The sequence below is a fragment of the Phoenix dactylifera genome, chromosome 7 (genome assembly GCF_051530095.1).
Source record: "Phoenix dactylifera cultivar Ajwa chromosome 7, Ajwa_hap1_PhDact_Kaust_v1.1, whole genome shotgun sequence".
NCBI lineage: Eukaryota > Viridiplantae > Streptophyta > Magnoliopsida > Arecales > Arecaceae > Phoenix > Phoenix dactylifera.
The window spans coordinates 6,795,720-6,822,307 of NC_143196.1; the positions used below are offsets into that span (position 1 = coordinate 6,795,720).

Below are 26,588 nucleotides of genomic sequence, written 5' to 3' on the forward strand. Positions count from 1 at the left end.
GCGGTGGGATAACTTAGGCAGCCTCAATACTATTTCTCCTATATTATACTCATTTTGAAATAAAATGTCTTGGATGGATGACACATATCCACTAATATAAAGGCTACAAACTGCAAATTTTTCGAATCTTGGCCGAGACGCGCCGACAATTAAAGACAAGAAGGTTTTGGAAAAGGGTTACATATTTAGCCATGCTACCTTGGTGGCATGTAACATGTTCAATTTCAATGAGTTAATGAACCCTATTGTCTATCAAATATCCAAAAATCTGAATTAGTTACAGAAATTGTTTTTAATTGGGATCAAGAGATGGGAGAGAAAGTTAGAATATCTCACTTCTCCTTTTTCCCCTCTACAGCAATGCTTGTATGTAATAAATACACCACTACTCAATGGGATTCTTATTATCTTAATGTAAGGAAGAGATAAGAAGTGCATGCACTAACTTCAACAACTGAAGCAATTGTGTACCTTCAAATCATATTAATCAAGTTATGTAAGTTGAAAAAACTTCAAAATGAGATAGAGATTCACAATCATCCATAAATCTCCTTACACTTTGTCAAGTTGCTTGGAGTTCAACTTGGAATTGTCACCAGTGAGTCGGCGACGTGTCTGAATCCGGCATGCATTAAGTGAAAATTTCTTCCCACAATAAATTGGGTGAAGTCTTAACCCCCTCCCCCAATTGATTTTTTTTATAAAAAAAATCTCTTGGACACAAGATACTGTGTAGAAGTTGACATCAAGGTAAAGAACAAGAACTTGCCAAAATGGAGATAATCTGAGAATTGGACAGTGATGACTACCTTCCAGCAATCAAGATCATATTGACTTTGCCAAATATCCGGTATAGAACAGAAGAACCATAGCAGACAATGAAGACAAGTGATAAGAGTTTCCTTATGATGCTATATTATTCCATCTTTATCATAATTAGAGCACCAGATCATGTATGGGATCAAGAAAAGCTGCCTTCCACAACTTCTAGTGGAACTCAGCATAAGCGCAAAGGCTTTTCAGATGATCTACATGAAAGTAATGTCTACAAGGTAGAAGTCAAAAACCTGTGCTTCTATTGCAAAAGCGAAACCCAAAGCAAGGGCCCAATAGACTACTCTGAACCATCAGGCAAAGGATCCAGTGCATTTTGGTTTCCATTGACGTAAAACTCCACAACAGCTTTCATTCTACGGAGTTTATCAGGATGGTAATTCACATGAACAATGACTGGCTTTAACTTGCGCAGGTTAGCATCTTTCCTCACAGTCTTGAAAAGAACATTGCTGTTCATAAAAAGATACATATCCATGGTTCTCCTGGATGCATGAAGCCCATCATATCCCGGGTGTGAGGGGATGAAAAGCTCTTCATTGAAGACCCGTTGGTCCCATGCATTTTCACGAGATAATCTGGTTGCTACACGATCCAGAAGCTCAATTGAGGGAATTGTTGGTCTAATATAGAAAAAACCAGAATTGTAAACCCATATGCGCATTGTATGAGCATATCTTGCCCAACCCATTTGAGGCTCATCAAAGACATCATCATAACCATAAGCTGTCATGTTATTGTGACCATCACTCATGGATTCCACATCAGAATCTCTGTAAAGATGACCAAATGGGTTCCGTAAGTAGATGATATCAACATCTGAGAGAAGAACACTGTAACCAAGCTGCAAAAATTCCCTCAAAATATGGAACTTCAATCCAGACACTTCATGGTTCCCGCCTCTCCTTCCAATGGAATCAATGCCTTCGTCACTATTTCTTCGGTAAACAGGAACTTCCTTTGATTTGCAGAAACTTTCCATCTCATCATCCAATGCTACAATTAGATAATTGGGTATACCCACTCTTTTGATATTCTCAGACCAGATCTCCACCATCTCCTTCACATAGGAGTTTGCTAGAGCAACTATAAGCTCTTTTCGAACAGCTACCTTTTCTAGTATCTTTGCCAATCTTGGGTTCACAGATTCATCAGGAGTGACAGCTGGATTTGTTCTCAAACTCTTGACAGTACCAAAAGGACCAGCTTTATGCTTTGCTCCTAAAGCTAGAAACAGCTTTTCAGCCTGATCTTTTCCTTGTTCAGCCAATTGAAGCTTCATAGTTAGTTCCCTAACCTGCTTCTTTAATTCTGCATTTTTTTCTGATAGTGATGCCAGCTCTGACTTCAAAATGTTGGTCCTCTCAACTGATTTACATGGGGCAGAATTAACCTAGAATGAACCAATAAAAAAAGAAAGCTGTCATTCTGACATGAAAACAAAGACAAACGATGAGTGAGGATGAAGACATCAAAGAACAGAACAATGTACAGCTAGAGAACTAAAGTTATAAGATAATTATACTACCTAGATGAAAACTAGCAATGCTTATTTATGTCAAAAAGATGCTGTAGCTCAATTACATCAATCACTATTTTCTCAATGGCTGGATGTTAAATTCCATTGCTGCATATATCTTTAATCGTCTTTTCTTCAAGATGGCCGAGTCTACTTCCACCTACATGAACTTTAGGAACCAAGTAGAGCAAGAATTACATGGTGCCACCTTTGAAGATAAACTTGACCATTCACTTTCTTTCTATGTATTTTAATTTGCGGTGCTTTCATAGAGACCATATTATGCATCTTTATTGTAGTTTAGATGTCTCAATAATCAGATTTCTATCTAAGTGCATCATGTTGGTTGATAACCTTTAGATCTAAGCCATGAGTTTCCTTCACAAGGAATCACAAAATGTGTCAATCCACTAAGGTACATTGTCTGCAAATGCATGTCTGTATTCGTTATTTGATATAAGCATGCGATAATAGAGAATAGGCGGTGGGTGGACCTGACGATAAGCTGCAATTTGTACCGGCCTTTCTTTAGTTTCCTGGAATGGCCTTACATATACATCACAAATGATTTGAAGAAAGATGTCCAAAGTCTTGAAACATCAACCATAGAAGAAAGACGTCTAAAATCATATGACATAAATTCGCTTCTCTTTCTCTTCTTCTCTCCCATACTTTATTTTGTTTAGGGCACAAAATAATTAGACCAGCCTGTGCTTTCAACAACCTGTTAGACCAGTTGATTGCTAAACCAGTCCAATTGGGAATTGGTCCAGCCAGCTATAGAAATAAATCGTCCACTTTGAACTCATAGCATGGTAGCTGCTATAGTAGGTTTTTTGCTCGATATCTTAGCCGCTTCAAACCCAAGCTCCATATAGCACCATTAAGATACTTAGAATAGTGTTTTTAGACAGAAACCACTCTAGCGATCACTACAGCAACTAAAAACAATGGTGTAGTTTCGAATTTTGAATCAGGTATTTAAAAACAGAAAAAAAATATAGTCAATCACATAAAATGATTCGTTCAATCCTTGAGCATGAAATGATGCTTCTACTGGAGGGTTGAAAAGAGAGGCAGGAGAGTGGGTCCCTGGCGGGGTGGTTTGGACCTGAAGATAAGCTGCACAAACTTAAATACATATATGAGGTAGATATTTGAGTACCAAATACCACCCCAAGAACCACTTTCTAGCCACAATAACTTGGGCCCCATTTGGTAGAGCTATTGGCAGTTAAGCTTTCAGAAGTAGAGCTTTTATAAAAAGCTATTTGATATTTGATAACTATATTTCTAAAGTGTTGTGAGATTTTAATATGTATTTGGTAAACAAATTAAGAAAGTACTTTTGGTATAATAAAATAACCATAAAGGACATTGCATAGTATTATACAATAGAGCATAATAAAATATAATATATATTAATATGTAAATATATAATATAGTATAATATTACTGTAATGTAATATAATATTATTATAATATAGTAATATAATATTGTATAAAATAGCATAATAATATAACATAATTTGATATTATATAACATAACATATCAATGTACTATGATATAATGTAATAAAATATTATATTTATAGTATAATATAATAATAAAGGTATAAAATATTATAATTATTATCATTATATATTAATATTATCATTTTTTGTAATTATCATATTTTATCATGGATATTTTGATCCAAGAAGGTAAAATTTTCTAATCCAAAATAGCTTTCCGATGGAGCCTAAAAGTGCTTTTCCAGAGAAGCTCCAAATGGAGCTTCTCCCAAAAAGCTGTTTTAGCTTTCCGGCAAAGCTAAAATAGCTTTTCGATTTTTTTACCAAACATCCCTATTTCATCTAAAAGTACTTTTGGAGGGCCAAAAAGTGCTTTGCCAAACAGAGCCTTGGTCTATAAGAACTTTAGTGCTTCAAATACTTCCAATAGATGTTGGTCAATCAGACACTACAAAACCACTATACAGATGAAATTGACATTCAGATTTTAAGTCATGACACTTACTAGCTGAGGTGGTTGCTGGATTTGGAAAATATAAAATAACTAATTTCTTGCTAATGAATGTTATTTGTTGGATCAAGTGCTTACCACCATGCCAAAAGCAATTGCTGTTAGTAGAGGTGCAACTTTTTTTCTTAAGCCGAGGCTGACCACCACAGGGCACCCCCTACGGCTATCAATGGCATTGCGAAGCCCCTCCTGCCCACCTGTCGCTTAGTACGGGGCTTTGCTCTGCTGTTGATAGCCTGGAGGATGCCCTGCATTGGTCAGCCTCGGCTTAAGGAATAAAGTTGTGCCTCTACTAACAACAATTGCTTTTGGTATGGTGGTAAGCGCTTGATCCAACAAGTGGTATTAGAGTGAGGTTGCAGGTTCGAACCCCCAGGGTGTCGCTTGGGGAGGGGGATTGTTGGGATTTTTTCAAGCCTCCCCTTAGGGGTTTGCTGCCACATGTGGTTTATGGGGGCCACATAGTGGCATCGGTAGTTGACAGCCCAGCCTGTCGATGCGCTTATGGAGGCGCATTGCGAAGCCCCTCCTATCCACTTGTCGCTTAGTACGGGGCTCTGCTCTGCCATTGATAGCCATGGGGGTTGCTCTGTGGTGGTCAGCCTCGGTTTAAGAAAATAAAGTTGCGCCTCTACTAACAACAATTGCTTTTGGTATGATGGTAAGCGCTTGATCCAACATTATCTTCAAGTCCAACTATTGGATCTTCAATATGTGATAATAAAGACTAACCTGGTAATATCTTGCCACTAATCTATCACATTGTTGCTTCTCTGACTCTCTTCTGTCAACCCAACTCATCTAATCACAGTCAGATAAGAAAAGTTTCAGAAACCTTCAAATAAAAGTAAAATAGATTGCAAGACAATTTCCATTTGAAAATCAGATCTTCAGAAAGAAGTTCTACTTGGGGATCACCAATAATTGGATTTCGATTATTGGGCTTCCGTTACTGAGATCCTTGAGCTTCAGACAATCAAATATCAAATCTGCAACAACTGGCTCTTTAATGTTCAAATCAACAAAAAATACAGCCTTCATCTAGTTCTTGACATTCGTCTATCTTTCTCAGGATTGCTAGTATTTTCTGACATATTTTATCATAATTTTATTTTTTATATTTTATTTTTTTTTATAGATGCTAAACTCCAATATTCATGATTGAATACCTCAATTCACAATTAATATTTGTCCCCAGCTGAAGAAATTTCTCAAGTCCATGCTCTGTGACTGGTTTTAGCACTAAGCTACTGATTCAATGTATGTTCATCCTTAATGACAAAACACAAATATCATATAGGTCTGATTGATGAATCAGATACTGAATAGATGTAATAAAAAACTTTAGAGCTAAAACCTCAAGCCAAGGAAACCTGACAAAATTTAGTTATTCCTGCTCCCAAGGGTAAAATGCTTAAATGATTAGAAAAATGGAGAACAATTACCTACATACCGATGTTCAAAATACAGCAGTCAAAACCATACCAGGTGTTGGTACTTTAAGCTGCCTACAAACATCATCAATTCATTGGAGTATCATCTTGTTGATGTGCCAAGCAGTACTATGATGTATTTAATTGTTCAGTAGTGCTGGCAATTCTCAGTATGGAAAAATCAATAAGTTCAAGTAATATCGACCACTGTCCACTGAAAGCTTTCCACTAACACTCCCCCTAATATGAATGCCCTATTGTCAAATAATGTGATTACTCAGTCATGAACGAGACCAGTTTAACATTCCGCCATCAATGAAAAACTCCATTCACCCACCAAAAACTAACTATAGCACACCCAATCTACAATAGATCTAAAGGCATTGCAATAGAAACTTGCCGGTAGTTTTCAGTTCCACCATCGCTCTCCATACATGCTCTTAGCCATGCCATCAACATATCTGTTCTGGAAAATCTTCTAATAAATTCACCGTGAAATTACTTCTCCAGAAATTACATCATACCCCAATGCACTTGTTTGGAGTTGATAAATGTTTGAATGAAATAAATCATTTGAAACCATTGAAACCTGTTACGATCTTTGACTGGCTGGTAAACAGTGACTACAACTTCAATGCTTTCCTCAACAAGTCTAATTATAATTAGAAAATTCCCTAAATATTGCCAAACTTTCCATGCACAAGGACACACCAAACACGAGCAAATAGTCGGAAGAAGTGATCATGTTGTAACTGTTGGAAAAAAGGGGGTTCTCTCGTACCAAAATATTTCTTTTCTTTTCTTCCTGGAAATTATTAAAAAATTGTCTCTTTTTTTTCATTGGCTAATCACAGTACCTCCAAATCCACGCTTTATGTTCCAAATTTTGACTTAAATGGAGAAATGAGCCAAAAAATGAGCCAAAGCTTAAACAGCATCTGGTCTAAGATATCCAAAACTCTTCTTATAAATTGGGGGGAAACGTCAAATGGTTGGCACGAGAAGAATATCCCACTAGAATCATTAGAAATTCTGAGATTGAAGACATGTTCTAAAATTTCATGCAATTTTCCTTCCCAAGATACCACCTTTTAATCACAAGAAGTCATCAAAACCGAGAAAAGAAGGAACCGAAGTACCTGACTCAATTTGGCGGTGTTCTGGGAGCGAGGAGGTGACGGGGATGAGGAGCGGAAGAGGCCATCGGGGAAGAGGAAGGCAATGACGCATCCGAGGATGATGCCGATGGCAACGGCCATGGCGATCCGAGATCCGCGAGAGGGCAGGCCATTGCCGACACGCATCAGCGGGCCCTCCCGCCGCCCAGCCATTATCCCGGGCCTCCGATCCCAGAACCGGAGGAAAGAAGAGGAGACGAGCGAGGATTGAAGTCTCTTACTTCTTCTCTTTGGGAAAGAAATCAGAATCAGCGAAATTTATATGATGCTAACGAAAACCTCGCTATGGATTTTCCTTCCATGGAGGGAGATACCAAGGATTACTTTCCATGGGGAGGTGAGGAAACATTCAGCAAATTGTTAAAAAAACAAATATAAATTAGGATTTGGGGCTGGAATGGGAACTTGGAAGGCTCCGAGCCACTCTCAAGCAAAAGCTCGCTTAGAAGGCCATTGATTTACACACACATCAAAAAGAATCAATTTTATTGTTTGCAACTTGAATTTTTTTTAGCAAAAATATTCCAAGCCTTTATCATGTTGCAACTATATATTTCTGTGCATCAAGTTCGAAGAAAATCTCAATCTATAATGAAGAAATGATAGTAGCTCGTTGTTTTATAGGCTTTCTCATATTCAATCGGAAGAGTTTAGGTAAGACTATCTTTGGGGTCTTCCCCCTTCAGTCTCTCAAGAAATAGAACTTTCCTCTCTGGATGGTGATCTGTCGATATTTCTGATATAACCATCGCCTTCTGATCAATAGAACAGAAAGAGGATAAAATAGCTCGTACTACTCAATATTCATTTTAAAGTTAGTTACTTATGGAAACTTTATGTCCCATATCTATATATGAAATGTCAATTCTCACATGAAGCATTCTTCATCGAAATGTGAATGAAAGAAAGGCTTCTTGGGTGGCCAAGAGGGCCCACTTGGAGACTTGGGATCTTAGCAGGAAAAGCGAAGGTTGCTTAAAGCCGGCCGGCCGATAGGCGAAAGAGAAAAAAAAGTATAGTTCTGATCTGAGTAGGCTCAACATAGGGAATACCCTAACCCTGGGAACCGGGGCCTGGCCATCCCATTCCGGTCGACGTTCTAGCAAAGTTTGTCCGTCGACAGCTAAATGTTTCGACCTGATAAACAAGAAGGAAAATGAAAATGGAAAAGTCGGACGATTTCCAAACGGACTCCTCATTCATTAGATAGAGAAGATCGCCAAGATTTCGTGATCCGCTGCCGAACCTATTCCAATTCCATCAATTAATGGAAAGGATAGAGGAGGTAAACCATTCCTCTATCTGTCCCTTGCTCTGTCCACAAATAGCGTCCGTTGCTTCTTCATTCCTGGCTAGCAAGCTCAGTTCCCGCCACGCCATAATAGCCGCCACAATAAGAAAGAAGAACGTTGTTTTTTATCGGCTTTTCGGAAAGGCCGGGGTGCAAGAACAAGTCTTTCAATCGTCCCACAGCAAATCGATCAAAAAAGGGACGACGAAGTGATACAAAAAGTACGGGAAGATGAAACTGCATGAAGCATATCGGCTCCGCCATCCATTCCAAGTTGAGGGACCTAGGTTATAGTATCCCTATCAAACAGCTGACGAAGGGGATGAGCGGAAGAGGTCGTCTACTGGGCGGGAGATTTCGTTTAATAGGTGCCTAGCACTCTTAGCAATTGAATCAATAGTTAACAGTCGGAATGGTCAAGCAAGAGAGATTGATTCCATGTGAGATCTCAAGAACGAGTGGAAAGTCAGGAAAGAGTCCTTCAACAACAAGCAGAGATTAGATCCAGGAGTCTAAGCCTTCTAACTCTCGTTTTAAGCTTTCATTGGACTCAAAAAATCGTTCTTTCCAGAAGATTTCCTTTTGGGCTAGAGCGGAGTTGGCTCGGCATCGCCATCATCCATCGACATCACAATCGGAATATTTTGAATCGGAAGCGACCTCCTCTGGTCGGTTATCCAAGCTTAGTAACTACAAAAAAGCTCTCTTTCTGATGGTACTTCTTTCTGCGATGGCATACATGGGTCCTTTTCTGCATAGAAGAAGGCAATCCAAAGACTCATACTCTCACACGGTCATTCTAGCTTAGATCGTGGCTTTCTACATGGGTTTATAAGCGCCTTGTAGATGCGGCTTCCGGAAGGGCTAGTTTGTCTTAGGAATAGCGCGTGACCCCGACCGGCTAAATGACTTGATGTTCTCAGGGGGTTGTCGCTATAAATCAAAAAACTGTTCGAAAGCTGAGGCGCTACTCCTCCACTTTCTCAGTTTTGTTGGTACATAGTCACCTCCGAAAAATCGGGAGTTCTGTCGTTGATCGAAGCACTCATTTTAATTGAAAATCTTTTTCCCATTTCTTCCATTGCCGCTCTTGGTAAAAAGAACTTGAATAACTTCGTTTTTCTGGAGGAGAGGCGACTGGACTGGAGTGCTTTCATCAAATGAAGCATGTGGGCTGAGCTGCCGGTTCTCTTCCTTCCCCACCTGCCTCAACTTATGCTTGTATTGATGGATAGTAGGGATTATATACAAATTTAAAGAAAAACTAATCTAGGATTTTGTGATTAATTAGATTTAAAGAAAAGCTTGAACAAATTTTGTGTTGTTTGCGCAGATTATGAATATTGCTTAGTTTCGCTCTGAGGCGCTCGTTTCACTGTGAGGCGATTGTACGGTGCTCGCAACGGCTAGTTCGATCGGAGGTTTGGAAGGAATCACAGTGCGCCGCCGGCGTTCGAGAAGAAGCTCCGGTGGACTGGGCTACGACCGGGTTCCTTTTGATTGCTTTTGAGACGGTCCGTCGACCTAAGGCGCTCACATCAAATCCCTAACGACCGGATTGGGGCGTCCGGCGGCGGAGGAAGGCGGACTGCGCGGCGGCCAGGTACGTCTCGCTATCTCTGGATTTTGTTTGGTTGTTCTGAGGAGGCCGTCCGGGGTGTGCTCGGCGGCAATGGAGGGAAAGGGGGAAAAGAGGAAGATGAAGGAAAGTGGCCTTGGTGGTGGGAGCGGGGTCACCCGACGCGGGGGGTGGAGTCGGGCAGCAGGGCTAAGGCTGGGGGTTGGGTCATCGGTCTCGCCGGCGGAGGTGGAGCATCTCCGGTAATGCTTCACCAAGGTGCTCGAGTTGCCTGAGGCACCCATTGAGGCTTCGCGGCGGCAATGAGAGGGGCGTGCTGTGATGGAGCATAGCCTCGGTCGTCGCGTGCCGGCGGACTGGATCGCCCGAGATGTTGCCACTCGAGGGAAGTTGGAGGCGGCAGTGCCTTTGGTTGACGACATCATCGCCCTCCGGTTCCGCTCCACCGCTGATTGTGACCGTGCTCTTGCCGATGGCCCGTGGGAGGTGGCGGGCCAGCTGTTGGCATTGGTACCATGGAGGCCGGACTTCGTGCCGGGCAGGGACACCGTGAAGACGGCGGCGGTATGGATCAGGCTCCCACGGCTGCTGGTGGAGTACTGGTCCAGAGAAACCATTCTCGGGATCGCAGCAGAGGCGGGTTAGCCGCTTGCCGTTGACGGCTTCACCAAGCAGCAGAAGGTGACGGGTTTTGCCCAGGTAAAGGTGGCGATCGACGCCACCGCACCTCTGCTGCCCGGCATCCAGATCAGAGGTCGGACAGGAGAGTGGTGGCAGTGTTTCATCTACGAGGGGGTGCCGGAGTTCTGCTTCGGTTGCAGGCGGATCGGGCATCCAGAAGCTTGTTGCAAGTTTCCCGGCGCCGGCACGTGCGGGGGAAGGGTGGTTCCAATAGGGGACTTCGGGCCAGTTGGGGGCGGAGGTGGATGGTATGCCGAAGGACCCGGGCTCGTGGTCTGGGGAGGCGTGCTGGCGGTCGACTTTCGGCCCCTGGTTGGCAGCCACGAGGCTTTGGCCACCGCGAGCTGTGCAGGGGGATGCCACGACCGGAGAAGACGACCGAGTCGCCCGAGTTATCATCTGCTGCACCGCAGGCCCCTCCCACCATACCGGACCCGCCAACCCTGTCGTCGGACTTTGATGGCTGGCAGAAACCGGTGAAGGTCGCACCAGCGGTCACCCCCTAGGGTCCGGTTGGCCGATGAGGGTGGCGGCTCGGGATCAGATGCGGTTCTGTCACTGGGTCGGCAATGAGCCGGGTCGTCTTTCAACTCGCTGGCCGCACTGGTCGTCTCAGTAGGTGACGCGGGTGATGGCGAGCCGGCTGGGGATCGGGCCGGTCCAGAAATACTGATGTTAGATGCAAGGGTGGGCCTATCCCATAAGAGGCCCAGAAGCCCAAAGCCCAGGCCCATGGCGGGTCGGCTGGACGTAATCGTGGTGAGTCAGCCCGAGAGAGTGGGGCGGGCCTTCAGTGCGGTTAGCCCGGGGTCAGGCCTTGTTGGCGCGGGTGAGGCCGCGCGTGGGTCGGGCCTACGTGCACAGGGACAGGAGTTGGGCTCCTTGTCTGCTCTCCCCTCGGCTGTCTCCTCGGAGTGGGCGCCCCTGGTTCTGGCTCTGCCACCGACAACCTTTGAACCCCCATGACCTCTGCCGCAGTAGGGATCTGGTGTGGAGCCGGAGGCGAGGCGAGGGAAGGGAGGTTTTGGGGAAGAATGGAGCTACACGACGGGTCAGGTCGGTGCCCGTGGTTGGCGGTGCCAGACTAGGAGAGAGCGTGATGGCAATAGGCTCACCGTCGGGTATTGGGGAACACTCCGCTGCGACGCAGGTGTTGAGGGCGGCCATGATGGGGAAGGTGGTTGCCATGGTGGGTGAGGATGGGTTGGGCACTGGGCCGGCCCAAGAGGGGGATTTGTTTGACGGGGTGACGGATGATTGGGACTTGCTTGGGGAAGAGCATGGGCCTGGCCGGTATTGGGATGCAGAATGAAGATCATTGTTTGGAATTGTAGGGGGGCAGCCAAGCCCTCCTTCTATTCCTCATTTGGGAGATTGGTCCAAGTATATAACCTGGACATTTGTTTGTTGTGTGAGATGCGTTTGTCGGGGGACAGCCTCCGCCGAGCACGACGCTGCCTTGAGACGGCCTGGGAGTCCTTTGCGGTTGAGTCCTAGGGTTTGTCCGGGGGCATCCTGGTGCTGTGGAAGCGTGGGGTGGCCACTACGGACGCTTTCCATAATTGCAATCAGCAGGTTATTATGGTAATCTCCGAACCTAACGAATTTCCCTGGGTTTTGTGTAGTGTGTATGCTAGCACAAATTATAGGACAAGGAGAGTTCTTTGGGAGGAGGCTTCCAGCCTCCTTGGGCAGGGGTTCCCAACCGTTTTGGCAGGCGATTTCAATTGCACCTTGGGGCCTTATGAGAAAAGGGATGGTAGGCCCTACACTGACATTTTAGAACGAAGGGAGTTTTAGGACTTCTTGATGAGGTACGAGCTGGTGGACCTTGGGTTCTCTGGGCCGAGGTTCATGTGGTGCAACAATCAATTAGGACGCGCTAGGATTTGGGAGCGGCTTGACAGGGTTGTTGCTTCCCCTTGCTCGATCCAGCGATTTCCGAATTTTTATGTTCGTCACTTGCCCCGCATAGCCTCTAATCACAACCCACTCTTGTTCTCCACAACTTAGGGTTCGAGCCACTGCTGTCCCTTCCACTTTGAGAAGGTGTGGCTATCGTACCCCCACTTCTAGGATGTGGTTCAAGAGGCCTGGGGTCTTCCTGTATGAGGTGATGCCATGCAGCGGGTCTCGCGTAAGTTGGAGCTTACTAAGCGGAGGCTTCGCAGATAGAATCGGTTGGTTGTGGGTGACATCTTTAAGAGATTGGAGGAGGTGGAGTCTTCCATTGTCGATCTTTAGGGGAGGGAGGATAGTGGTGGCGAGCTTCTTGAGGCTGACATGTCGTCCCTATGTCAGAAGCTGGTTGAGCATCACTCATTACTGAAGCAACAGAAGGTATTTTGGATACAAAAGTCCAGAGTCCAGTGGATAAAGGAGGGGGATAGGAATACCCGATTCTTTCATCGATCGACCATTATCAGGCACCAGAGGAACATGATTCGGTCAGTGCGTGATGAGATGGGGCAGCGAGTGGAGGAGAGTAGGGCCAGTCAAGTTTTGCTCGACTTCTTCAAGTCGAGATGGACAGAGGATACTGGCTCCGAGTCTCCTACTCCTCTTCCAGTGCCAGATGCTGGGGTTGGGGAGGTGGAGATTGTTGGGCTGATCAGGGCAGTTTCGGAGTTGGAGGTGAGGGGTGCTATTTGGGCTCTGGATGAGGATAAAGCCCCAAGTCTGGACAGGTTCCCCCCTTTATTCTTTAGGAGATATTGGTGTATCATCCGTACGACGGTTGTAGTGGCAGTTCAGTTATTCTTTAGTACGACAGTGATGGTAGATGACTGGAAGACCACCTTCGTCACCCTTATTCCAAAGTATCCTGATGCGGCGGAACCTAGTTACTTTAGGCCAATCAGTTTATGCACGACCCTTTATAAGGTGGTGGCAAAGATTTTGGTGGGTAGGATGAAGCCACTGCTTTTCGGACTCATTTGTTCAGAATAGAGTGCCTTCGCGGGGGGACGAAGCATCACCGACAATGTCCTGATCGCACAGGAGATGATGTGAGACCTACAATGAGCTCCAAGGCGGAGGTGTTACATGGTAGTTAAGCTTGATATGGAAAGGGCTTATGATCGGGTGCGGTGGTATTTCCTTAGGCAGGCTCTGGCGAGGCTAGGGTTTCATAAGACCTGGATAGCGTGGATTATAGGATGCGTGCAGGGGCCGTCTTTTTCCTTGCTAGTTAATGGCTCATCTTCGTCTTTCTTCAAGTCCACAGTGGGGCTTCGACAGGGATGCCCTCTGTTCCCCTACTTGTTTATTATTTATGCAGATGTGCTATCCCAAGCCCTCTGGGTTGCATGTCGGGAGCAGGTCTTAGAGGCCTACATCTCGGCCCCCGGTGCCCAACCGATTTTTCATCTTCTTTTTGTAGATGACTGCCTCCTCTTGGTCAGGGTGAAGACTTTTGCATGGCTTTCGGGCAAAGGGTGAACCTACTTAAGTCCACCATTTGCTTTAGCCCAAAGATGGAGTGGCAGGTGAGGTAGAAAATTAGGGGGTTCCTTGGCATAAGGGAGCACGTGGAGCCGTGGAGCTACCTGGGTGTCTTGTCACTGGCAGGAGATTGCGGGTGGGGGATTGTGGCAGTGTGATGCAACTTGTCTAGGAGCGTCTGGAGGGTTGGAGAGCGACATCTCTATCCATAATGGGCAGGCTTACGCTAGTCAGGTCAGTCCTTTGTTCCATACCGATATATCTTATGTCTAACACGGTGGTCCCGAAGACTGTGCTGGAAAGGATAGAGAGGCTACTTTGGAATTTCCTTTGGGGTTCTCGTGGTGATAGGCACGGGGTGCACTTGGTGGCGTGGGAGGCGGTTTGTATGCCGATCCGCGAACGGGGACTGAGGGTGCAGTCCCTTCGTGCCAGGAGAGAGGCTTTAATTGCTCGGCACGTGGCTAGGTGGATCCTAGAGTCGCAATGCTTGTAGAGTCAGGTGATGACGGCTCGGTATGGCCCGACAGGGAGAGGCATGCTTGTTCGGAGTAGCCAGAGATGCTCCTTCTGGCATGAGATCAGCAAGTATGTGCCCCTGGTTCTGGCACACTCTAGGTAGTTGATTGGTGATGGGCGTAGCGTGGACGTGATGAAGGACTCATGGTTGGATTCAACCTTGGTGGGACTCTGGCCGATGATGGTTAATGTTGAGGCCATGGAGGGTCTTCGAGTAAGCAACCTTCTTCGGCCAGAGGGGGCGGGGTGGGATTTCCACCGCATTAGCCTGCTGTTTGGGGAGCACCTTGCGGAGAGGGTACCACTACCAGAAAACACGCGTATAGTGACGGGAAATTAGTGACGGACCGTTATCAGTCACTATTTGTGACTGATTAGTGACCGCCAGAAATTTGGTCACCGTGGTGTAAACTTAGTGACCGATTAGTGACAGACCGGTCACAGAATGCGCGGGTAGAATGGGCGCCAAACCTTAGTAACCATCATAGTGACGGGATATCTGTCAGCAAAATGATAACCGAAATTGCAACCCCGCAGTGACAAATTCAGCCGTCACAAATATCGTAACCCAAGTATTTATAAATTTTTAAAAGATTATTTTTGGCAGTGACAGGTTATTGACAAAAATTTTCGTCACCAAATTTAATTTTTAATTCCATAAATATTAAAAATATTATTTTTGAGTAAATCTAAATTAAAAAAAGATAAAAGGAGGAAAATCCAACATGAAACTAAGTATGCCCGCCGTTTCGCCCAAATTTCTTCGATAACTCAAATTCCAAACGCTCTCCAGAAAACTCAAATTCCTTCTCATTTTCAAATCTCATGGTGTTGGCCATGACCCATTTGTACCCCTATTGCAACTTTCCTGCAATGGGATTGGATTTTGGAAGAAGGTCTCGAATTTTTTTTACCATGCTTTATAGTTCAAAAATATTTTTTCCAGCAAGTTCCGTCCAATCAGCCTTCTTCCAATCAACCTTATAGATAAAAAATAGTTCAATATGAAATTTGGCTTGCACACCGACTTAGTCCAAAAATAATTCAATATGAAATTTGGCTTGCAGTCCCGTCCCGATTTGGAGCTGGGTGACAGGGTGAGCCTGGGACTCGAAGCATTTGGTCTCGATTAAAAGATTGGCGTGGTTAGGGATTTGGCATCGCGGCTTCCTATCTCCTCTCCTCCCCTCCACCTCCGGCCTCTCCTCTCCGGCTCCCCCTTGCCGACGGCGACCACGGCAACATCACGCCTCCCGATTGCGGCTACATCACCTCGTCGACGCCCCCTCCTTCTTGCTCGTCGGCTAGGATCTCTTCCCGGAGTTAAACCCTAACCTACCGAGGGTTTCATTGTCTCTTTGCTCGGCGCCTGTGTTCATCTCCTTCTCGCCCGGGACGAGATCATCGCGGCTACGTCACCCCGTCGACGCTCCCCTGTTTCTTGCTCGTCGGCTAGGGTTTTCAGAACCGGTTCTTCCCGGAGGTAAACCCTAACCCCATTTCCTTTTACCCCATGATAACAAAATAAAAGAAACGAAGAAGAGGAAGAGGAAGGGGGAAGGAACCTACCGAGGGTCTCCCCCTGTGGATCCGGCGCCGCGCTTGATCGCCGTGCCTTTCGATTATATACATGATCCTGTGTTTACATCTCTTTGTGTTCATCTTCATCTAGTCATTATATACATGATCCAAGATTCCAAATGTGGATGTAAATGTATACATTTTAATCTCCTTTCTGAGATGCTGTGGTGAAGCAGGGTTTTTGAGATGCTGTGGTGAAGCAGGGTTTTTGAGATGCTGTGGTGAAGCAGGGTTTGTTTCCCTTAATTCCCTGTTGATGTTTCGTTTTAGCAGACGAATTTTTTGATTAATAGTGTCTGTTAAGTTTGGAACCGCAAAATCTCATGTTGTGACATGGAGCAGCAGCTATTTCTTTTTTTTTCTTCCCTTTTTTCTTTTTGAGAAATATGAAGCAGCCAGGATTTAGAGAATATATGTTCTTGGGGGTTCTTCTTAATAAACAGATCTCACTCTTTGAAACAACTTCAACTGAAAAACTGATGAAATCATTGACTAAAGGCTTGTGTTTCCAGCTGCCAAGGATTATAGTAGTACTTTGTTTCAAGAGTTTCAACATCAGATATTGTGGTTCCAATGGTCCGATACTATTAGCTCTCAATGATTAATCTCCATTTTTTTATTGTTCATGTGAAAATATTAAGGGAAGAGTTGTGTATCATTGGTGCAATTTTTTTTCCTCCTAAATCTGAATCTACAGTAACCTCTAATTTAATGTAATATAATTGAATGTATTTTATTTACTTGGACCCTTGTAGGAAATCTAATCTTTGTATATTGTGATATATTTGAGCTTTCCTATGAATATCATTCGTCAAGCACCAAACTTGGGCCCATTAGAGATCTAATACTTAAAAAAGAGTATCAATTATTGATTCTTCATCAACTTGCAAAATTTATTTTCATAATTGTTGAATAGTACTTCAAAGCATGCCAGTCATGCTTCTTATGACATTGGTTTACATTTTTGAAAATTTTCTCAAAACTTTAACTTGACTCTGTAAAGTTTATGGATTTTAATTTCTTCGTCATGTTATTCATTTCTACAATCATTGTTCATCTGCAAGGAAAAATGGAAAGTGGTGGAAAATAGTGTTGCTTCATGGTTGTGACTTATTTCTAGTGTGCAATCAAGAAGGTGGTCAAAAAAGCTTGCTAAGAAGTGCCATGCTTTCCTAGCATCAGAGGCGATCATGTATATTGACATTTGTTCTATGTGAAGCAGATAGTATTCCATATGTAAATTTGGATGATTTGACTTGTATTCCTTGTCTTTGTAAAGATTAAATGCTTTTTGAATATTGCTGGTATTAGATGAATGAAGAGATAACTTGTAAAGATTAATTCGTTATGTTCAGCTTTTTATAAAGATTGAATGCTTTTTTAATGTCAATGATGCTACGACAAGATTGAATGACTTATTTTTGTCATTCTTATGATAACTTCTCATCTTCATAAATATCATACCAGTTTTTGTTTCTTTTACATTTTTTATGATCTTGCCTTTCGTGTTTTTTAATGGCCCGATTTTTAATATTTTCTAGGCTTTCTAATGTTGTTTTATTTTTTTGATTTCTAGAGGAACTATGTCAGTTGATCGTAATTGGATGTACCACCGACTTAGTGAAAATGGTTATATAAGAGCTGAGTTCTGTGATGGAGTTAAAGGGTTCCTTGAGTTTGCATTTACTCAGTTAGAGTATTGTAGTGGTGATAAGATTAGATGCCCTTGTATGAGATGTGACAACCAGAAATTTCTTAACCGTGATATGGTCAATGTTCATTTGTTGAGAAAGGGGTTTACACCGGGGTATTCAACATGGTTTGCACATGGGGAGTTACTTGGTGCAGTTGCTCCTGTAAGTACAAGTGCAGTAGAAGCATCCACATCAATGGATGTTGGTTGTGAACATGGTCAGCAATATAGAACCATGGTGATGGAAGCTATGGGTCCAGAAGAGGAACTCCATTTGAGTAGTGCACTTGAAGTTAATCATGAGGAAGAGCCAAATAAGGATGCTGCAGATTTTTATTCTTTGTTGAAAGATGCAGAAGTACCTTTATGGGAAGGGTGTAAAAAACACTCTAAGTTATCTGCTATTACTCAATTATTAAATTGCAAGTCTGAATTTAATATGAGTATATCTTGCTATGATCGAATCATGAAAATAGTGAAGAATATGTTGCCGGAAAGTGAGAAGCTGCCCCTTGATTTCTATCAATCAAAGAAGATGCTTCGGAAGTTGGGGTTGGAGTATACAAGTATTGATGTTTGTGAGAATAATTGTATGCTATTCTATAAGAAAACAGAGAATTTGATTGAGTGTACTATTTGTGGTCATCCTCGATATAAACTCAGAAGAAATGATGGTGGTGGTAGGAGAAAAGATGTTCCTTATAGAAGGTTGCGATATCTTCCAATAACACCAAGACTTCAGAGGCTTTTTATGTCAAGCAGAACGGCTGAAAACATGTCATGGCATGTAAAGGGAGGTGATTCAGATGAGATGGTGCATCCTGCTTGTGGGGAGGCTTGGAAGCACTTTGACCGCATTCATCCATCCTTTTCTACCGAGCCTCGTAATGTGAGACTTGGGTTATGTACAGATGGTTTTAACCCTTTTAGCCAATCAGCTCGTCCTTATTCCTGTTGGCCAGTTTTCGTAACAGTTTACAATCTTCCACCATCAATATGTATGAAACGACCCTACATTTTTCTAAGTTTAGTCATTTCTGGACCTAAGAGCCCCGGCAAAAGTATCGATGTCTTGCTTAGGCCTTTGATTGATGAACTTAAAATATTGTGGGAAGTAGGGGTCACCACTTATGACATTTTTAGAAAAGAGAATTTTCAAATGAAGGCAGCTTTATTGTGGACTATCAACGATTTTCCTGCATATGGCATGCTTTCAGGATGGAGTACACATGGAAAGTTGGCATGCCCGTATTGTATGGAGAACTCAAAAACTTTTACACTACAACATGGTGGGAAGACTTCTTTTTTTGACTGCCATCGTCAATTCTTGCCCATGGACCATGCATACAGATACCAAGTTGATGGTTTCTTCAATGGTAGAATAGAGACAGACCCCCCACCTCCTCGACTGTCTGGTGAGGAGTTGAAAAATAGGGTCTTTGCCTTGCCTAATGTAACTTTTGGTTCGAAAGCTCCTAAGCACACCATTCCTGGATTCGGTAAAGATCATAATTGGGTGAAAAGGAGCATATTTTGGGAGTTGCCCTATTGGCATACACTACTTATTCGACACAATTTAGATGTCATGCATATTGTTCGAAATGTGTTTCTCAATATATTTTACACTTGTATGGATGTAAAAGGGAAGACTAAAGATAATGTGAAAGCAAGGCAAGATTTAGAGCTGTATTGCAAGCGTCCCAAGTTGAGGATTCAATTTGTTAATGGAAAGCTAGTTAAGCCTCCAGCTTCCTATGTATTGTCCAAAGACCAAGCAATGGAGGTCTGCGAGTGGGTGAAAGGGTTAAGACTCCCTGATGGATATGCTTCAAACATATCGAAGTGTGTTAACCTGGATGATTATAAGTTTTACGGGTTAAAAAGTCACGATTGTCATGTTTTCATGCTGAGATTGCTTCCAATTGCATTCCGTGAAGTATTGCCAGCACCAGTGTGGGATGCATTGGCAGAATTAAGCTGTTACTTTAGAGATTTATGCAACACAACTTTGCGTGTCCAAGATATGGAGGTTCTTGAGAAAAATATTGTGGTAACTCTCTGCAAACTTGAGAAGATATTTCCTCCTGCATTTTTTGACTCAATGGAGCACTTACCTGTTCATTTAGCTTATGAAGCTAAAGTTGGGGGGCCCGTGCAGTACAGATGGATGTACCCCTTTGAAAGGTAACAATTTCTATAATTTTATTAAATAGTTTTTTTGTATCTATTAAATTTGAGAAATTAACATATTAATCTTATTTATAGGCTTATGCATGATATAAAGCAGAAGGTAAAGAATCGAGCATCGATTGAAGGTTCTATTGTCGAGGCTTACATCATAGAAGAAATATCAACTTTCTGTTCGCATTATTTTGAGCCTTCTATACAAACGAGGTTAAATCAAGTTCCCCGTAATGAAGACGAAGGGGAGTTTGATCTCGTGGATCGTCTATCAATTTTTGCTCATCAAGGTCGGCCTTTTGAGAAACCTTTTGGAAGACATTTAACTACTCAGGAGTTTAATGCTGCTGAATTATATGTTCTTCTGAATTGTGAGGAGGTTCAACCTTTTGGAAAGTAAGTTACACAAGTACTTAATTATAATCATCCTTAAAAATGCATATGGAGTACAATATATGTGATTCTAGCTTTTGTGTTGTAGGTATTTTGATGATTATATCCGGCAATCTTGTCCAAATATAAGCCAAATAGATTTGGAAAGACGACGCGAAATGGAGTTTCCGGCTTGGTTTAGGTCATATGTGAGTACATAATTCATAAATATAATAATAAATTAGACTTTCTCTTGATTTATTCTTACGATATTATTTTTATCATGCTAGGTTAATGACAGCAAAAATCATGTTGATGGGCGCTTAAAGGACCTATCATATGGCCCTGGGAATAAAGTTAAATGTTATAAAGGCTACTTTGTGAATGGGTACAGATTTCACACTAAAGAATATGGAAAGGATAAAAGAACCTTCAACAGTGGTGTGTGCATTAAGGGAAGCAGTTACAATGACTTTGAGAGTGACTATTATGGGATGTTGGTTGACATTATCGAGTTAGACTATTTTGGGGTTGGTAATAAAGTAGTGTTATTCAAATGTGACTGGTATGATAGAGACAAGGGTATGAAAGTGCACCCTCAACATGGCCTCGTTGAGATCAATTACAAACTAAGACTTCCAACCAATGATCCTTTTGTATTAGCTCAACAAGCACATCAGGTGTTCTATACTGGTTACCCAGGTAAGAAGAAGAATCGAAGATTGTGGTGGGCAGTAATTAAGACAAAAGCTAGAGGTAGGTTCACTCCTAGTGTGCCAGAAGAAAATTTTCTTGATTTTTATCAAGAAGAAAACCACAGGATTCCTACCCCAATCTCGATGACAGATGAGCTTGATGATCCAGACATTTTGGTTGGTGTTAACAGAGATGCAGAAGATATTGATGCAGCAGAAATTGAGTTGACAACTAACCAAATGGAAGAGGACTTTGAGGATGAAGAAGAAGATTTTGAAGATGAACAAACCGAGGAAGAGGAGCATGAGGCTGAGGAAGATTAAAATACAACATGCAACTTTGTGAATGCTAATATAACTATTTTTAGACTTATAAATTATAATTGTGCAGACATGAGAAAGAGCAAAGGGAAAGCAACAGGTCCACTGATTGTTCTTTACTTTGATTGGATTTGTTGACATTTACATTGTGAACTAACTACAACTTTTTATTGTTGTGCAGTTATGGCCAAGAAAAAAGGAAAACCAAGAGGTAATGGAAAAGCAGCTTTAATACTGGCTGCTACTCAAGTTCCTTCTCAACCTTCTAGGTTGCCTGAGCGTGTCGAGGATTGTCATGATGATGATGATTACATTCCTGATGGGGATATGATTGAAGAGGTGGATACAAATGAAGAAATAAACGATGAAGAAATGAATGGTGCAGTGCAAAATCATGAGGATATAATGAATGAGGATCAGATGAATGATGAACTTGGGATTGATCCACGACAAAGCAATGGCCGAGAACCAACCCTTAAAGCCCCTGTTGATGCAAATGGAAAAGTGATTGTTAGGTGCACAAGAGGAATGCATGAAAATATCACTTTCTTATATCACTAATTTGAATTTATGTGTTTGTTGCATTTAAAGTATTTAATTTATTTTCTAATGAATATTTTTTAAATTGCAGGTTTCTTGATTATGAGGTCAGTCACAAAGCTGTTGCTATCATGCGCCAATTTTTCAATGGTCCGTGGTTGTCATGGAGGGAGGTCCCTACACATGCTAAAGTTGGAATGTGGAACAAATTTGAGGTGATGTAATTAAGTTATATTTCTTATCATTAACTTTTGCCCTTGTTACACATGCCAATTAATAAGTCTGATTACTTGCGACCTTTTTTTTGTTAGGAGATACACACAATTCTTCCAGGACAATTGCATCATGTGCATCAAGTTTGGGACAAGCATTGTCAGCGACGGTTGACAACCTCATTAGGGAGGGTCAGAAGCCAAAAGCTTTTGGAAGCAAAAGGAGATTTAAATAAAGCCCGTGATAAACCCCCTAATTGGATCTCTAGAGAAAATTGGAATAAGCTAATTGATATTTGGATCTCCCCAAAATGGAAGAAGAAATCAGAAGCCAACAAAAATAATAGAAACACCATGAAGAATGGTAGCATCTCTAAACACTGTGGAGGATCAATCGCATTTGTCAATCATGACGAACGACTGGTACATATCTTTATTCAATTAGATTTCTATAATAATTTTTATATTATTGTTCAATCATCTTAAATTAGCCCATTATATGTTAATGATTTTTTTCTTTTCTCTTTTGTAGAAATTAAAGTTAGGTAGGGAGCCAACAATAGTTGAATCTTTTAATCGGACGCATAAGACAAAGCAAGGCATGGGAGGATATGTAGATAAGAGAAGTGAAGCTGTCATGGTAAGTATAATTTTTTTATGATTCATAAATATTATTGAGCTTGCTCATGTTTATCTCTTGTTTGATCCACCATAATGTTTTTCTCTTCTTTTAAATCAACTGGCAGGCAAAGTATTCAGCTGAATACTCCAAAAAATATGGTGATGCCTCCACCTCAGATGCTCCTCCACGTGATTATGACTTGTGGTTTGAGGCAACTGGTGTCCCAACTCATGGCCATGTCTATGGCTTTAGTCCCCTAGAGGATCTCACTGGAATTATTGGGCAATCATCATCCTCTTCCACCTCTACAAGTCAAGCTCCAGAGCTGTACACTCATGAAGACCTTCTACGTATTCTTGAGCAGGAAAAGAAAAAATGGCAAGAGGAGGTTCTTCAAAAGATGAGAGAAGAGATTGGCTTTGGAACAAGGCATGCAGATCGGGGGTGTAATGGTGATTCTGGTTCTACTGATCATGCTTCATTATGATTGTTTTTGCCTTAGATGATAGGTCCTTGCATTCTTAGGAGGAATGAAATCTCTGTTGATCTTTGTGACATATTTTTAGACTTTGATTTTGATGGATTCAGGACATGTTGATGCCAATTTTGAATGACATTTAAAATGACTTTTGCGTAATGTTGAATGCCTTTGCTATTAATGATATTATTATTATTATTATTATGAGCCAATCAATGTACCAAATGTACCAGGTTATTAGATTGTGATCGGTGACCAAATTTTGGTTACTAAATTGTTTACCAAGTATTGTGACGAGCAGTCATAAACTTAGTGACAGGATTTTGGTTAATAAAAATTGATTTTGCTCAGCGCGTTTGTAACCAATTAGTGACGGTAAACTTATCACTAGGTCAGTGACGGGATTAATGACAAATGTAGTGACAAAATGTGTGACCATGTCTGTGACGACTAAATCTGTCACTAAAGGTTGTGACAGATCAGTGACCAAACTTGTGACCGCATTTTGTGACAAAATCAGTGACCAAGTTACCTTCGTCACTAACTCCGCAACTAGATAGTGACGGGAAATACATAATTTCTTAAATTTTTAATTCTTGAATTTGTAACGGCTTAGTGACGGCGGTTCTGTCACGGGAGTTAGTGACGGAAATCTCCGCCGTCACTGATAATTTAGTGACGCGTGTTTTTGTAACCAAATCAGTGACGGGAGCTCCGGTCACCAATTCCATATTAGTAACCGGAAACACGGTATAGTGACGGGAATCTCCGTCACTATACGCGTGTTTTCTGGTAGTGTACGGTCTATCCCCGTGCCAGGGAGAACCGGCCCTGATGTGAGGGTTTGGGGCGTGACTTCCAGTTATAGAGCCAGAGTGGGAGACCTTTACCATGCTATTCAGGGGGAACAACGCCATGGGGTGGACTGCGCCTGGATCTGGCGGTTTGGTCTCCACCCGAGGGTGGTCCTATTCCTCTGGAAGGTGGCGTGGGGTCGGTTGCCGATGAGATCAGTGCTAGGCGGTTGTGGGCTGGGCATCCAGGCCCAGTGCCCTGGCTGCTAGGTTGGTGGGATAGCAGATCAGGCCCTTTTCCTGTGAGAGCATGCCAGGAGGGTTTGGGGGCTTATCGCACTCTCGCCGAATGTGCGGAGTGGGGCTGATTCCTTCTTGTTAGCTCTTAAGCGATGGGCTTTTGCCCCTCCATTTCGGCAGGTGGCCGTTGAGGCAACCTATGTTGCCTATCAAATTTGGTTGGCTAGAAATGTCTGGACCTTTGGTGAGAGGTGTCCTCCTCTCATTTTATTGTGGAGCGGGCACGGGTTCAGGCTTTTGAGATTGTTCAGGTCCTTCGGTCCGATGGACCCTTGATAGCTCGGGGCACCAGGGCTCTTCCTCTGTAGTTGAAGTGCCTCAGACCGTGTTTATCACTTGGGAGCCCTCATCCCCGAGTTTTCTCAAGGTTAATTTCGACGGACGTGTTCTGGAGGGTGGTAGGAGGGGAGGTGAAGCCTTTATCATCAGAGGCCCAGATTCAAGAGTAGTTGCTGCTGGAGGGCGCTAGTTTTTCGACGTCTCGGTCCCAGAGGCTGAGCTGAGGACGGCCTGGCTAAGGCTGGGCTATGCCCGACGTGTCCTAGGTGCTAGAGCAGTCCTCCTTGAGGGGGGCTCAACCAAAGTGATCAGCTAGATTACGGGGAGCACCGGCGGTGTGCATGGGTGTCACCCCCTGTTGCGCGATATCTGGGACATGGCCAAGGGCATGGAGTTTCAGGCCAGACATATCTTCAGAGAGACGAATGGGGCCGTGGATTGGATGGCCTCGTATATAGCCGATCACTCCGGAAGTACCCTGTGGAGTGGGAAGAGGGAGTTGCCTATGACATTTTGCGATTTGCTATTTTTTGATTTTATTGGATGCATTTGCACTAGGTCTGTATGAATCATCCGGTTAACCAAAAAAAATAAAAAGTTTATATGCATACATTATATATATATATATATAATGGAGGCTTAATTTGTGCAAAGTTATCTATTTGCCACATACATGCTGATAGTAATAACATCAATATTAATACGACAAGTCATAATGAAAATTTATTATTTAATATAAGATAAATATTAATGACAATATTGAGATGGTCGGCCATCATTAAATATAATTTCATTGCTTAATATTTAATATATAAAGCAAATTTGGTTATTGAAGGTTGCTATTTATTATAATTTATTACTTATCAGATTGCATTTCAAAAATGGTTGAAAGAAAAGGAAACAACTGTACCCAATGTACTGCATGGGCCCAGTATTGATACAAGGAGTTCCTGCACAAAGGAGAAAAATGGTAATTTCTCTTTACTACTCTTTTATTTGGAAATTTGTATAGAAGGTGTACATAATTGAGAGAAACCAAGTTGCCAAGCCTACATAACTCGAAATTGAACAAGTAAGAGGTAATACTATCCAAGCAAGCACTTGGTTGTGTATAATGAAATATATAAATTTGGAAAATTCTTATTTTCATTGCATAGTTTGACTTCTTTCTCGAGCTATGCATTTTTGTATAAAGAAAGCAATTTTTCTATAAGTTTGATCAACTTCTATTGTGATATTCACGCAAAATCTGATATTTAGAAGGGCATCCATGCAAAAAATTCTAAAAAAAAAAGTTGGCAAGTTCGATATAGTAGTCCATTATATATATATATATATATATATATATATATATATATATATATATATATATATATATATATATATAATCTACAATATTTACCGCATGCTTCATATAGAGCGGCCAATGTCAACCACGTTAAAACTCAATATATATGTATTTTTTATATAAGTCTTATATTTTTGTTTGTTTCTGTTAAGCATCTCTGTATGTTAGCTACACCCTTCAACTTTCATAAACAACATATATAATTTAATAATGACTTTCTCATATTTGCACAAATGCTGTGTAGCTAAAGAAAGAAGTGTAGTTGTGCTAATTGAAATAAGAGTTGCATAAACATGTATCTCAATATGCGAGACTAAACTATTTATTGCATACTTTAATAGATTATTTTGGACAATGTTACACACTTTAATAAATTTTTTTTGAAATCTTGACTTCTTTTTGATTGCACAATTTTTCTAGAAATTTTTAGACATGCTGCTAAGAAATTGTGGAAATACAAAAAAGGAAGGCATAATTTTTCGACCATATTTTTTTCCTCATTAATGGAAGTAGTTTTCCACTTTCTGGCCTCTAGCCACCTTTTTGTAAACCAAAAAAAGTGTAGCATTCCGTAGATTTGGAAATATTGTGGTCTATTACATAAATTTTGAAGATTAACTATACAAATTTGCAAAAAATAAACCCTAGACCAGGGATTTTTTTTTTAA

General features: G+C 42.1%; 4 protein-coding genes across 4 annotated transcripts; 3 read left to right on the forward strand and 1 right to left on the reverse strand.

Annotated features, from left to right (window-relative positions):
* Nucleotides 1-903: 903 nt before the first annotated feature.
* LOC103711337 (arabinosyltransferase RRA2-like) lies at nucleotides 904-7,717 on the reverse strand. The gene is made up of 2 exons (XM_039120685.3): nucleotides 6,952-7,717; nucleotides 904-2,227 (listed from the first exon to the last, which is right to left on the reverse strand). Exons 1-2 carry the CDS (start codon nucleotides 7,141-7,143, stop codon nucleotides 1,115-1,117), a joined length of 1,305 nt encoding a protein of 434 aa, XP_038976613.1. The 5' UTR covers nucleotides 7,144-7,717; the 3' UTR covers nucleotides 904-1,114.
* A 5,107-nt stretch (nucleotides 7,718-12,824) lies between these two features.
* LOC148702878 (uncharacterized) lies at nucleotides 12,825-13,490 on the forward strand. Its single transcript, XM_088700821.1, has one exon. It carries the CDS (start codon nucleotides 12,825-12,827, stop codon nucleotides 13,488-13,490), a length of 666 nt encoding a protein of 221 aa, XP_088556947.1.
* A 1,761-nt stretch (nucleotides 13,491-15,251) lies between these two features.
* On the forward strand, nucleotides 15,252-21,867 carry LOC120108195 (uncharacterized). Its single transcript, XM_089924240.1, has 2 exons — nucleotides 15,252-19,962; nucleotides 20,044-21,867. Exons 1-2 carry the CDS (start codon nucleotides 17,669-17,671, stop codon nucleotides 20,357-20,359), a joined length of 2,610 nt encoding a protein of 869 aa, XP_089780366.1. The 5' UTR covers nucleotides 15,252-17,668; the 3' UTR covers nucleotides 20,360-21,867.
* A 38-nt stretch (nucleotides 21,868-21,905) lies between these two features.
* On the forward strand, nucleotides 21,906-23,250 carry LOC148703484 (uncharacterized). Its single transcript, XM_089924241.1, has 4 exons — nucleotides 21,906-22,102; nucleotides 22,199-22,522; nucleotides 22,632-22,739; nucleotides 22,846-23,250. The coding sequence occupies exons 1-4, from the start codon at nucleotides 22,019-22,021 to the stop codon at nucleotides 23,206-23,208; spliced, it is 879 nt and encodes a 292-aa protein (XP_089780367.1). The 5' UTR covers nucleotides 21,906-22,018; the 3' UTR covers nucleotides 23,209-23,250.
* The last annotated feature ends 3,338 nt before the right edge of the window (nucleotides 23,251-26,588 follow it).